The 13,831-nt window shown below is 41.0% G+C and overlaps 1 protein-coding gene across 10 annotated transcripts in view; it reads left to right on the forward strand.

Annotated features, from left to right (window-relative positions):
- Positions 1 to 13,831, forward strand: part of CSPP1 (centrosome and spindle pole associated protein 1) — a 165,022-nt gene that overhangs the window by 129,663 nt on the left and 21,528 nt on the right. For 9 of the 10 annotated variants that reach the window (XM_050940615.1, XM_050940614.1, XM_050940616.1 and 6 more), the window contains one exon: positions 6,766 to 6,829. The exons of the other annotated variant lie outside the window; for it this stretch is intronic. In XM_050940615.1, the coding sequence (XP_050796572.1) occupies positions 6,766 to 6,829 (64 nt within the window). The remainder of the gene's footprint in view (positions 1 to 6,765; positions 6,830 to 13,831) is intronic. 10 annotated transcript variants of the gene reach the window in all.

Genomic DNA, 13,831 nt, shown 5'->3' on the forward strand with positions numbered 1-13,831 from the left:
CCTCTTTGAACTCAAAGTTGATAGACATTATAGTGATTCTCAACACAGATAAATCCCTTTACAAAACCAATTTTGTAATAAATGGTTGCAGCCATGTTGTTTATTACAAGTTCAACCTCTAAAGTATGTAATAAGAATAGCATAATAACAAATACTAAGTTACAGTTGCATAGAAGTACATTTTTTTTAACTCTGTACTATCAAGGACTTGATGTCACAGGGGATTAGTAAAGGCTTTTGAATCTTTTTTGTCTAGATCACTACTTTGAATACAATCCAAAAGTCATGAAGGATATTCAGTATCTTTCATGAAGTAAATTGCCACTCTGGGTTTAATTCCTAGTGGACATGAGTTCATGTTACACAAAGCACAGTCACAATTGACACCCATGTAGACAGTTTTAGTAGAGCGGATTGTTGTGGAAAGCAACCGAAGTATGAATTGTTAGGGAAAGTCTCAAATATCTTTAATCCTATTATTTTTGCCAACAGAACAGGACTGAAGCACATTTGAGAGCTCTGCACTGTTTTGTACGTATAAAGAAGACTGTAAATTTCCAGTACTGTGCAGTGTTGTTCTAGCTGTGTCAGTCCCAGGATATTAGAGAGACAAGGTGAATGAGGTAATATCTTTTATTGGACCAACTTTTGTTGGTGAGAGAGACAAGCTTTCAAGCTACACAGAGCTCTTCTTCACAAATGGGAAAGGTACTGAGTATCACAGCTAAATACAAGATCAAACAGACAGATTAGCATAAGTAGTTAGCATATATTCTAAGGGACCATTCAAGGTGAAGTGGCCTGTTAACAGTCCTGTACTCATAGGACAAAGAGGGGTGTTAGTAGGGTACAGATTGGATTTACAGCCTATTTCAACAATGTCTTTATTAAGACAATGATTTGTAGTGTCTAACAAATTTAAGAATTTAAGCTCTCAGGCTCATCTTTTGAAAGTGTTGTGCAGGTTTCCAGTGCACTAAGAACTATGAGGGTGAAACCAGGAAATCACTGTGCTCTCAAATGAACAGGAAAATGGCAAAAGACAAAAACACCTGTGAGTGAACACTTTTCACAAAGTGATCCCATTATATCTGACTAGTCAGTCCTCATCCTCAAAAGAAACCTGGACAAAAGTCCAGGCTTTCAAAAGTTGAGCCTGGGAGCTTAAATTCATAACTTTGCTAGATGCTACAAATCTTGGTCTTAGGCCAGGTCTATACCACAAGCTTATGTCGGTATAATTATTTTGCTCAGGGGTGATAAATCCACACCCCTGAGTGATGTCGTTATACCGACCTAAACCGTGTTGTAGATAGAGCTTCTGCAGTCAACCTAGCTACTGCCTCTCATGGAGGAGCATTAACTATGCCAACAGGAGAATTTCTCCCGCTGGTGTAGTAACGTCTTCATTTAAGTGCTATAATGGCACAGCTGCACCGATGCAGTGTTTTAAGTGTAGACTTGCCCTTAATAAAGACACTGGATTTATTGCTTATTACAACAATCTGTAACTCACAAACCCCCCTTTTTGTCCTCTAACTACAGTTATGTTAAGGGGCCACTTCACCTTGAGTGGTCCCTTAGAATATGAGCTAACTACTTAAGGGTTCTCAAATGTGGGGGGGTTGTGACCCCTCAGGGGATCTTAAGGTTATTACGTGGAGGTCGTGAGCTGTCAACCTCCACCCTCAAGCCCCGCTTCACCTCCAGCATTTATAATAGTGTTTAATATACAAAAAAATGTTTTTAATTTATAAGGCGAGGTTGTACTGAAAAGCTTGCTGTGTGAAAGGGGTCACCAGTACAAAAGTTTGAGAACCAAGCTATTTGTTCTATCTTGTATTTAGCTGTGACACTCTGAGTACCTTTCCCAGACCAGAAGGAGAGCTATAAGAGCATAAGAACAGCCATACTGGGTCAGCCCACTATCCTGTCTTCTGACAGTGGCCAATGCCAGGTGTCTCAGAGGGAATGAACAGAACAGGTAATCAACAAGTGATCCTCCCCTGTCACCCATTCTAAGCTTCTGGCAAACAGAGGCTAGGGATACCATCCCTGCCCATCCAGGCTAATAGCCATTGATGGACATGTCCTCCATGAATTTATCTAGTTCTTAGCCTTCACAACATCCTGTGTCAAGGAGTTCAACAGGTTGACTGTGAGTTGTCTGAAAAAATACTTCCTTTTGTTTGTTTTAAACCTGCTGCCTATTAATTTCATTTGGTGACCCCCTAGTTCTTCCTTATTTACGTTCTCCACACCAGTCACAATTTATAGATCTCTATCATATCCCCCCTAGTTGTCTTTTTTCCAAGATGAAAATACCCAGTCTTATTAATTACTCCTGATATGGCAGCTGTTCCATACCCCTGATCCTTTTTGTTACCCTTTGCTGAACGTTTTTCAATTCCAAAATATCCTTTTTGAAATGGGGTGACCATATCTGCACACAGTGTTCAAATGTGGGCATTCTATGGATTTATATAGAGGCAATATAATGTTTTCTATCTTATTATCTATCCCTTTCTTAACGATTCCCAACATTCTGTTCACTTTTTTGACTGTCACTGCACATTGAGTGAATGTTTTCAGAGAACTATCCACAATGTCTCCAAGATCTTTTTCTTGAGTGGTACCACCTAATTTAGACCCCATCATTATGTTTTCCAATGTGCATTTCTTTTCATTTATCAACATTGAATTTCATCTGCCATTTTGTTACCCAGTCACCCAGTTTTGAGAGATCCTTTTGTAGCTCTTCGCAATCTGCGTGGGACTTAACTATCTTGATTAATTTTGTATCATCTGCAGACTTTGCCTCCTCACTATGTACCCCTTTTTCCAGATCATTTATGAATATGTTGACTAGGACTGGGCCCAGTACAGACTCCTGGGGGACACCACTATTTACCTCTCTCCACTCTGAAAACTGACCATTTATTTCTACTCTTTTAACCAGTTATTGATCAATGAGATGACCTTCCCTCATATCCCATGACTGCTTCCTTTGCTTGATAGCCTCTGCTGAGGGACATTGTCAAAGGTTTTCTGTAAATCTAGGTACACTATATCCACTGGATCACTCTTGTCCACATGCTTGTTGACCCCCCTCAAAGAATTATAGTAGATTGGTGAGCAATGATTTCCCTTTACGAAAAACATGTTGACAAATTATGTTCATCTATGTCTCTGACAATTTTGTTCTTTACTATAGTTTCAACCAATTTGCCCGGTACTGAATTCAGGCTTACCTGCCTGTAATTGCCAGGATCACCTCTGGAGCCCTTTTTAAAAATTGGTGTCACATTAGCTATCCTCCAGTCATTTGGTACAGAAGCTGATTTAAGTGATAGATTTCAGATGACATTTAGTAGTCCTGCAATTTCAGATTTGAGTTCCTTCAGAACTCTTGGGTGAATACCATCAGGTCCTGGTGACTTTACTGTTTTGTTTATCAGTTTGTTCAGAAACCTCCTCTAATGACAACTCAATCTGGGACAGTTCCTCAGATTTGTCACCTAAAAGGAATGGCTCGGGTTTGGGAATCTCCCTCACATCCTCAACCTTGAAAACCGATGCAAAGAATTCATTCAGTTTCTCCTCAATGGCCTTATCGTCCTTGAGTGCTCCTTTAGCATCTTGATCATCCAGTGGCTCCACTGGTTGTTTAGCAGGCTTTCTGCTTCTGATGTACTTAAAAAAAATGTTGCTATTACTTTTTGAGTCTTTGGCTAACTGTTCTTCAAATTCGTTTTTGGCCTTCCTAATTGTGTTTTTACACTTCATTTGCCAGAGTTTATGCTCCTTTCTATTTTCCTCACTAGGATTTAACTTCCACTTTTTAATGGATGCTTTTTTGCCTCTCACTGCTTCTTTTACTTTGTTGTTTAGCCACAGTGGCTCTTTTTGGTTCTCTCACTATATTTTTTATTTTGGGGTATACATTTAAGTTGAGCCTCTATTATGGTGTCTTTTTAAAGTTTCCATGCAGCTTGCAGGGATTTTACTTTTAGTGCTGTACCTTTTAATTTCTGTTTAACTAACCTACTCATTTCTGTGTAGTTCCCCTTTCTGAAATTAAATGCTACCATGTTGGGCTGCTGTGATGTTTTCCCTGCCACAGGGATGTTAAATTTAATTATATTGTGGTCACTATTACCAGTGGTCCAGCTATATTCAACTCTTGGACTTGATCCCGTGCTCCACTTAGGACTAAATCAAGAATCACCTCTCCTCTTGTGAGTTCAAGGACTAGCTGCTTCAAGAAGAAGTCATTTAAGGAGTCAAGAAACTTTCTCTCTCCATCCCGTCTTGAGGTGACATGTACCCAGTCAATATGAGGATAGTTGAAATCCCCCATTATTATTGATGTTTTTATTTTAATAGCCTGTCTAATCTCCCTGAGCATTTCACAGTCACTATCACCATCCTGGTCAGGTGCTCAGCAATATGCCCCTACTGCTATATTATTATTCGAGCATGGAATTACTATCCATAGAGATTCTATGGTACGGTTTGGTTCATTAAAGATTTTTACTTCATTTAATTCTATGCTTTCTTTCACATATAGTGCCACTACCTAACCAGCACAACCTGTTCTATCTTTCCAATATATTTTGTACCCTGGTATTACGGTGTCCCACTGATTATCCTCATTCCACCAAGTTTCTGTGATGCCTATGATATCTATATCCTCATATTATATGAGGCACTCTAGTTCACCCATCTTATTATTTAGACTACTAGCATTGGTATAGAAGCACTTGAAAAGCTTGTCAGTTTTTAGCTGTCTCCCATTATATGATGTCATTGAATGAGACTTTTTTTCATTTGACTGCTTCTCATCAGATCCTGCCTGTATTTTATCATCTTCCATCCTCTTCTCCTTATTAGGACATAGGGAATCTTCATTAAAAGATCCTCCTGTAAGGAGTGTCTCTGTCCAAACCATGTCATCCTCTGCACCTGTCGGCTTTCCCACAGCCGTTAGTTTAAAAACTGCTCTACAACCTTTTAAATTTTAAGTGCAGAAATCTGGTTCCATTTTGGTTTGGCTGGAGCCCATCCTTCCTGTATTCCTGTATAGGCTCTCCTTTTCCCAAAAGTTTCCCCAGTTCCTAAGTAATTGAAACCCTCTTCCCTGCACCATCGTCTCATCCACATATTGAGACCCTGCAGTTCTGCCTGCTTAACTGTCCCTGCATGTGGAACTGGAAGCATTTCAGAGAATGCTACCATGGAGGTCCTGGACCACAATCTTTTACCTAGCAGCCTAAATTTGACCTCCAGGACCTCTGTCCTATCCCTCCCTATATCATTGGTACCTACATGTACCACGACGATCAGCTCTTCTCCAGCACTACACATAAGTCTATCTAGATGTCTCAAGAGATCCACAGACAGGCAAGTCACCATGCGGTTCTCCCAATCATCTCAAACCCAGCTATCTATGTTTCTAATGATCGAATTGCCCATTACTAATACTTGTCTTTTCCTAATAACTGGAGTTCCCTCCCCTGGGGAGGTATCCTCAGTGCGAGAGGATACCACATCATCATCTGGAAGGAGGGTCCCAATTATGGGATTGTTTCCCTCTGCTCTAGTTGGATGCTCTCTTTCCCTGCATCCGACAGAGTGAGTATTCACCCACGAAAGCTCATGCTCCAATACATCTGTTAGTCTGTAAGGTGCCACAGGACTCTTTGCTGCTCTTTCCCTGAGGTCTTCATCCTCCTCAACAGCACAGAGGGGCTGTCAGACAGAGGGTGGGGCCATTCTATTGTGTCTCGGAAAGTCTCATCTGTGTACCTCTCTGTCTCCCTTAGCTCCTCCAGCTCAGACACCCTGGCCTTTAAAGCCTTTACATGGTCTTTGAGGGCTAGAAGCTCCTTGCACCAAATGCACACACATGCCACCTGCCTATTGGACAGGTAATCATACATTCTGCATTGGGTGCAATAAACTGGGTAGCCTTCACTCTGTTGCTGGACTTCTGCCTACATTATCTTTTTATTCCTGAAGTTAGTTCCTTTGTTGAGGTTTTGTTTTTATCAGGTTTTTTTTTTTTGTGTGGCTTACGTTTAAAGAAGTTTAAGGAATGTTACGTGTATCTAGTCCCCCACTCTCCCACTCGCCTTCTCAACTCCCTCTCAAAACTCCCCTGTTAGATACTCCTGTTCACTCCTGTTTGCTCCTCTGGTTGCTTAGGAGCAGGCTTTTTAAAACCCTGGTCTTCCTGAGTAGCCCCGCCCTCTGGTTAAGAGCTGATGGAAGCTGAAGGGCATAGGGATCAAAGCCTCATTAAGAAGCTCTCAGCCTTGCCTATCAGACCACTTGGTTCACAACCACACGTTCAGCACACTGTCCCCAAACAAACAGACCACATGGTATATTTCAGTCCAGCAGCAAGCACACCACAACAAACACAAATACACACACAACAGACATGACAACTTACCCCACGAGTCACGTCATTGCTCCTTCATCTGGAGAAGTCCGTGGCAAAACTCCCCTGTTAGCCGCTCTGTGTTGCTCAAAAGCTTGTATCTTTTATGAACAGAAGTTGGTCCAATAAAAGATATTACCGCACCTATTTTGTTTCTCTAATTTCCAGTACCATCAATCTGGCACTTTTCAGAACCACTAGAATACTAAACAAACCAGCAAGCAAAAAGCAAGAAAGCCCCCCAACCAAACAAAACAAATCAAAAAACCACTCAGACACTAGTACAGCTGAACTGAGTGTCTTCTGTTTTACTTTTTTAGTTCAGAAATGAATCCAGTGAATTCTTGAAAAATTCACTATTGGAATCTGAGAGTGCTTTCATTGGTGAGTTTATGCCTCTATATTTAGCAGTATTTATGTTTATGTTCAACATGACATTTGATATGGTGGTATTATTGTTCTCAGACCAAGTGATTATGCCTGTATTTTAAGTCTCAAACCAGTAGACTTTTCCAGTGGAGTTGGTAATTGTCAGCCCTAATTATATGTGTTGGGAAAGTCCTCTCTAACTTAAAAAGCGGATGTTAATGTAATCACCTACTCCTTTTTGTTCTCCTTTCTGTGCTTTGCTTTTCGTCAGTGCTGTACGATATAGCTCTATTGTTACTGTAATCGTTTTCAGACCTTAATGTGCCATAATAGCTTGCAGTTTTATTTTAGACACAGTGTAAGAATTCTTACTTGTCCTTCAACTACCAAAGTCTTGTTTGATTGAAGTTGGAAATGGAAATGAAATGGAAACAGAACAAATAGCCTAAATCCATTCTACTAATTAAGATTAACAAGCCATTCAGACTAAATTGATTCCCCTGACTGAAATTTAGCATTGCCTTTTATATGAGCCACATCTCTAGCTGGACCTAAATTCCATTACATTATCTCCAGATTCTGCAGCATTGTGACGCCACTGAATGAGCATTCCCCATAAGCTTCATTTTTGTAAAGAATTGAAGTTTTAACATGAGTTAAACATTATGGCCTATTTTGTTATCAAATTCCATTTATTTTATGCTCTCCCCACATTTTAAACTTTCAGTACATCAGATATTTGTTTTGAAATTGTCCAGGTGAATCTGGATGTTTTGGCAAGTTGGTAGTGGACAATGGGACTTTTGGCATCTGGGGAACGATGGGAGGCAATTTGAGATTGTGAGATAAGCAAGTTATCTGGATGTTTCTGCTAAAATGATCAGCAGTGAAATACACAACAATATTGCTAGATAAATATTCTTTTGTTAGATTTCATAGGGCTTGTGTGCACTTAAAAAGATCAGGCCCTACAGCTGTACACCACTGTAGTGCTTAAGTGAATTTTGTGGTTTTGTTATAATCCCCATTTGTGCACATCCCAAAAAACACTGTACAACAAGCAAAGGTCAGAACTAGTATGGAGGGCATACAAGTCTTGTCTCCCATTCATCTGCACTTACCATGTCCTTATAATGTTGGAGAACAAATGCCTGTCTTCTACATCAACAAGCAAGAGAGAAGAAGATCTGCTTCCCTGTGTGCAGAAGTGGTAAGCCTCAGGAAGCAGTGTATCAGCAATCACATCACCGTATCAACAGCCTGCCTTCTGGGTAAGCAGAATATGCTCACAGACTGCTTCAGCAGACATGAACACTCACCACGAAGGGAAACTTCACAACATGGTGCTGCACACCCCAATCAATTCACTTCTCAAACAAACAGCAAATGCACCGCGTATTGCTCCAGAGGAGCCCCAGATCACCGCTGCCAGAGCAATGCACTGCTTCTTACCTGGTCAGATCAGTTCAACTATGCCTTTTCTCTGATGCTACTCCTGCCACAAGTTCTACACAAGATCTGACAGAACATAGCAAGGTCCCCTTCTGGCCCAGACAATTCTGGTTCCCCAGCCTCCTGTGTATGTCATTTTGCCCATCAGTTATCCTCTCAATATTCTCTGGGTTCCTGACCCAATGCAATGGCAAGATCAAACACCCCAGTTCATGACCACTTCACCTCAGGGTGTGATATTTGGATGGGTGGAATCCCTAGAACATTCATGTTCCTCACCTGCATGAGACATCCTCTCTAATAGCAGAAAAGACTCCACTGGGAAATGTTTCCTATCTAAATGGAAATGCTTCTCATCTTGGACACAACAAAGAGGCGTCCTGCCAGAGATTACAGATATTCCTCTCATCTTAGACTGTATCCTATCTTCGAAGACCTTGGGTCTATCCATCAGCTCCTCATCAGTCCACTTAGCAGTGATTAGTGCATGTCATTCACTGGCTCGAGGCTACTCGATTTTCACATATCTACTAAACTATGAATTCCGGAAAGACTTTCCTGCCTATTCAGAAGAATCTGTCCCAATGGGACCTGAATCTCATTCTCTCAGTGCTAACAAGACCTCCCCCCCCCCCCCCGTCCTTTGAGCCTTTAACTACTTGCTCCGTGTCCCTCCTGTCCATGAAGTTCACCTTTCTTGTAGCTATTACGTCAGCAGGAAGGGTTGGTGAACTGGGAGCAAAGATAGCAGACTCTCCATAAACTGTATTCCGTAAAGATAGTTTCTTTGCATTATACCCCAAATTTATCTCCAAAATAATTTTGGAATTTCATCTTAACCAATACATTAACTCACTCATGTTCTTCCCGAAACTGCATGCTTCCACAGAAGAACAAAGATTCCATTCCCTTGGTGTTTAACAAGCCTTGGCCTTTTACTTGTACAGAACAATATCAATCAGGAAATCTTGGAGACTGTCGCCATAGCAGAGAGCATCAGAAGGCATGCCATCTCCACCAGGACAATCTCCACATGGGTATCTGGATGCATTCTACTCCTTTATCAGTTCTCAAACCTCCCTCAACCAAAGGCTTTTCTTCAGGATGCATGCCTCCTGGACATCAGCATAGTGGCCATGTGGAGTTCATGGATTCCTAGATTCTAGAACTGGAAGGGCCTCGAGAGGTCATGGAGTTCAGTCCACTGCTTTCATGGCAGGACCAAATACTGTCTAGACCATTCCTGATAGACATTTATCTAACCTACTCTTAAATATCTCCAGAGATGGAGATTCCACAACCTCCCTAGGCAATTTATTCCAGTGTTTAACCACCCTGACAGTTAGGAACTTTTTCCAAATGTCCAATCTAATCCTCCCTTGCTGCAGCTTAAGCCCATTCCTTCTTGCTCTATCCTTAGAGGCTAAGAAGAACAAGTTTTCTCCCTCCTCCTTACGACACCCTTTTAGATACCTGAAAACTGCTATCATGTCCCCTCTCAGTCTTCTCTTTTCCAGACCCAATTCTTTCAGCTTTCCTTCACAGGTCATGTTCTCTAGACCTTTAATCATTCTTGTTGCTCTTCTCTGGACCCTCTCCAATTTCTCCACATCTTTCTTGAAACGCGGTGCCCAGAACTGGACACAATACTTCAGTTGAGGCCTAACCAGCGCAGAGTAGAGCGGAAGAATGACTTGTTGTGTCTTGCTCACAACACATCTGTTAATGCATCCCAGAATCATGTTTGCTTTTTTTGCAACAGAATCACCCTGTTGACTCATTTTTAGCTTGTGGTCCACTATAACCCCTAGATCCCTTTCTGCCGTACTCCTTCCTAGACAGTCTCTTCCCATTCTGTATGTGTGAAACTGATTGTTCCTTCCTAAGTGGAGCACTTTGCAGTTGTCTTTATTAAACTTCATCCTGTTTACCTCAGACCATTTCTTCAAGTTGTCCAGTTCATTTTGAATTATGACCCTATCCTCCAAAGCAGTTGCAATCCCTCCCAGTTTGCTATCATCTGCAAACTTGATAAGCGTACTTTCTATGCCAATATCTAAGTCGTTGATGAAGATACTGAACAGAGCCTGTCCCAAAACAGACCCCCTGCAGAACCCCACTTGTTATACCTTTCCAGCAGGATTGGGAACCATTAATAACTACTCTGAGTATGGCTGTCCAGCCAGTTATGCACCCACCTTATAGTAGCCCCATCTAAGTTGTATTTGCCTAGTTTATTGATAAGAATATCATGCAAGACCGTATCAAATGCCTCATTAAAGTGTAGATATACCACATCCACCACTTTTCCCTTATCCACAAGACTCGTTATCCTATCAAAGAAAGCTATCAGATTGGTTTGACATGATTTGTTCTTTACAACTCCATGCTGGCTATTCCCTGTCACCTTACCACCTTCCAAATGTTTTCAGATGATTTCCTTAATTACTTGCTCCATTATCTTCCCTGGCACAGAAATTAAACTAACTGGTCTGTAGTTTCATGGGTTGTTTTTATTTCCCTTTTTATAGATGGGCATTATATTTGCCCTTTTCCAGTCTTCTGGAATCTCTCCTGTCTCCCATGATTTTCCAAAGATAGTAGCTGGAGGCTCAGATACCTCCTCTATTAGCTCCTTGAGTGTTCTAGGATGCATTTCATCAGGCCCTGGTAAGTTGCAGGCATCTAACTTTTCTAAGTGATTTTTAACTTGTTCGTGTTTTTATTTTATCTTCTAAACCTACCCCTTTCCCATTAGCCTTCACTACGTTAGGCATTTCTTCAGAATTCTCAGTGAAGACCGAAACAAAGAAGTCATTAAGCATCTCTGCCATTTCCAAGTTTCCTGTTGCTATTTCTCCCTCCTCAATGAGCAGTGGGCCTACCCTGTCCTTGGTCTTCCTCTTGTTTCTAATGTATTGATAAAAAGTCTTCTTGTTTCCCTTTATCCCTGTAGCTAGTTTGAGCTCATTTTGTGCCTTTGCCTTTCTAATCTTGCCCCTGCATTCCTGTGTTGTTTGTCTATATTCATCCTTTGTAATTTGTCCTAGTTTCCATTTTTTATATGACTCCTTTTTATTTTTTAGATCATACAGATCTCGTGGTTAAGCCAAGGTGGTCTTTTGCCACATTTTCTCTCTTTTCTACCCAGCGGAATAGCTTGCTTTTGGGCCCTTAAGAAGGTCCCTTTGAAAAACTGCCAACTCTCCTCAGTTGTTTTCTCCTCAGTCTTGATTCCCATGGGACCTTACTTATCAGCTCTCTGAGCTTACCGAAATCCACCTTCCTGAAATCCATTGTCTCTATTTTGCTGTCCTCCCTTCTGCCCTTCCTAAGAATCGTGAACTCTTATGATTTCATGATCACTTTCACCCAAGCTGCCTTCCACTTTCAAATTCTCAGTGCATTCCTTCCTATTTGTTAAAATCAAATCTAGAACAGCTTCCCCCAGTAGCTTTTTCAACCTTCTGAAATAAAAAGTTGTCTGCAATGCAGTCCAAGAACTTATTGGATAGTCTGTGCCCCGCTGTGTTATTTTCCCAACATATATCTGGATATGTTCTGTTCACACGTTTGCGAGGCATTATGCCCTGAGACATGACTCTGCTGCTGATGCCGCCTTCAGGTCAGTGGTTCTCTGCTCAAGCCTACCATCCATATCCTTGCACCCTCCTCCTACTTAGGTACTGTTTGTCAATCACCCATAGTGCAATACAATAGGGACCATCACTCAGAGAAGAAAAGGAGGTTGCTTACCTGTAACTGGAGGTTCTTCGAAATGCATGATCCCTATCTGTATTCCACTAACTGCTGCGGATCTTCTCTGATTCCCGATGGACAAGGAACTGGAGAGGCAGTCGATCTGCCTAACCCTTTATCACCTTGCTCAGAGGCACAAGGTGAGCCAGGGCACATGCACACACCAATGGACACTACTTTTCATTTCTCTGGCTCCAGGCTTATGGTGTGCATGTGTAATCCCACTGTGGAATACAGATAAGGACCATGCAGGTTAGTAATCTCCCGGAAGGTTAGTAACCTCCTCTTACTTTAAACATCTTTGGCTCTGAAACAGGTTGTGATAAGAAGCAGAGGTGAAATAAATGCTTCTATTCTTGGTTCTTCTGGTAAGCATGTGATTTTATCACAATATACTGTGGAAATATTTCAGAAACTAAGAATGATGGTATTGTTATGTATCGTCACCAAAAATACTGGTGTTTTTAAGGTTGACTTTTAAATGATATTTTTAGTTATAGAGACAAGGTATATGAGGTAATATCTTCATCTATTAGACTAACTTTTGTTAGTGAAAGAAACAAACATCAAGCTTACACAGAGCTCTTGTGGCTTTTATTTAATACTTGAGTTAGCTGGCTAAGTATTATGAAATCAAAAAGTAATGCAAAACAATCACAACTTATTTGTTCCAATTCTTCTTTCCATGTTGCTTGAAAGTATGTTACAAAATGCCAAAAAAGGTTGTGAGAACTTCAGGTATACCTGCGACACGGTAGTGTCTCTTTTGACATAGTATCAGAGGGGTAGCCTTGTTAGTCTGTATCTGTAAAAAGCAACAAAGAGTCCTGTGGCACCTGATGAAGTGGGTATTTACCCATGAAAGCTTATGCTCCAACATGTCTGTTAGTCTGTAAGGTGCCACAGGACTCTTTGTTGTCCTTGACATAGTGTCATCTCCTAGGCCAGGACAAAGGCCTATGACTTCTCCTTTTATACATATATATTACATTCCAGATGTTGTTACCACCTTGTACCCTATAGTACGAACAAAACATTTTCATCTGTACCTTTATGAGGGGTCTGTTTGTTCTTGTACCATCTTTTCCAGTCAGGAATGTGCTTAGTTGGTTAGGTGATACTTAGATGTTACACTTCTGACAAGGCCTATTTTGGTTCACTGCCTTTGGTTCATACTGTTAGCCATGCGTAGCGCTCTAGCAAGGCCTACACCAGATACCAAACTTACGTTGTTGGGCATAAAAGATGGAAACCAGGAGCCTGAAATAGGCAGTGGAGACAAGTTTCATACACTGTGTGTGTTTCACAGCAAAGGAGGGATTGAAAACTGTTGTTAAAGGAAGACAGGATCATCATGAGAAAGACATGAAGGACATAAACACCACTTGAGGGTACATCTATATTAGTCAGAGGATACATATTTGTAACTTGATCCTGTTTGAATAGTTTTGGGGGGCTTGTTAATACAAGTGGGACTTAGCCTGATTACATAATAATATGTTAATAACTCAGATACGATCAAGAAGTCTGATTACAGAAAGTTGTTAAGGAACACAATCACCCATAGATCTCCCTTATAAACAGAAATACCAAAAGCGCCAACTGGCAGAGGGCATAAGAGGTGTACAGGAGTTTACAGGGATCCCCTGGGTCTGATATCTGCATAATAGTGAGCCGAATGATGTCAGTGAAGTCTCTACTAACAGCCAGTAACACATTGGTCATCTTAATCATTGCAAGATGTCTGTATGGATGATATTTAGATAGTTATTTGTCTATACTGAAAATTCTGTTCTTCGGGTATGT

Source organism: Gopherus flavomarginatus, chromosome 2 (genome assembly GCF_025201925.1).
Source record: "Gopherus flavomarginatus isolate rGopFla2 chromosome 2, rGopFla2.mat.asm, whole genome shotgun sequence".
In the NCBI taxonomy this organism is placed as follows: Eukaryota; Metazoa; Chordata; order Testudines; family Testudinidae; genus Gopherus; species Gopherus flavomarginatus.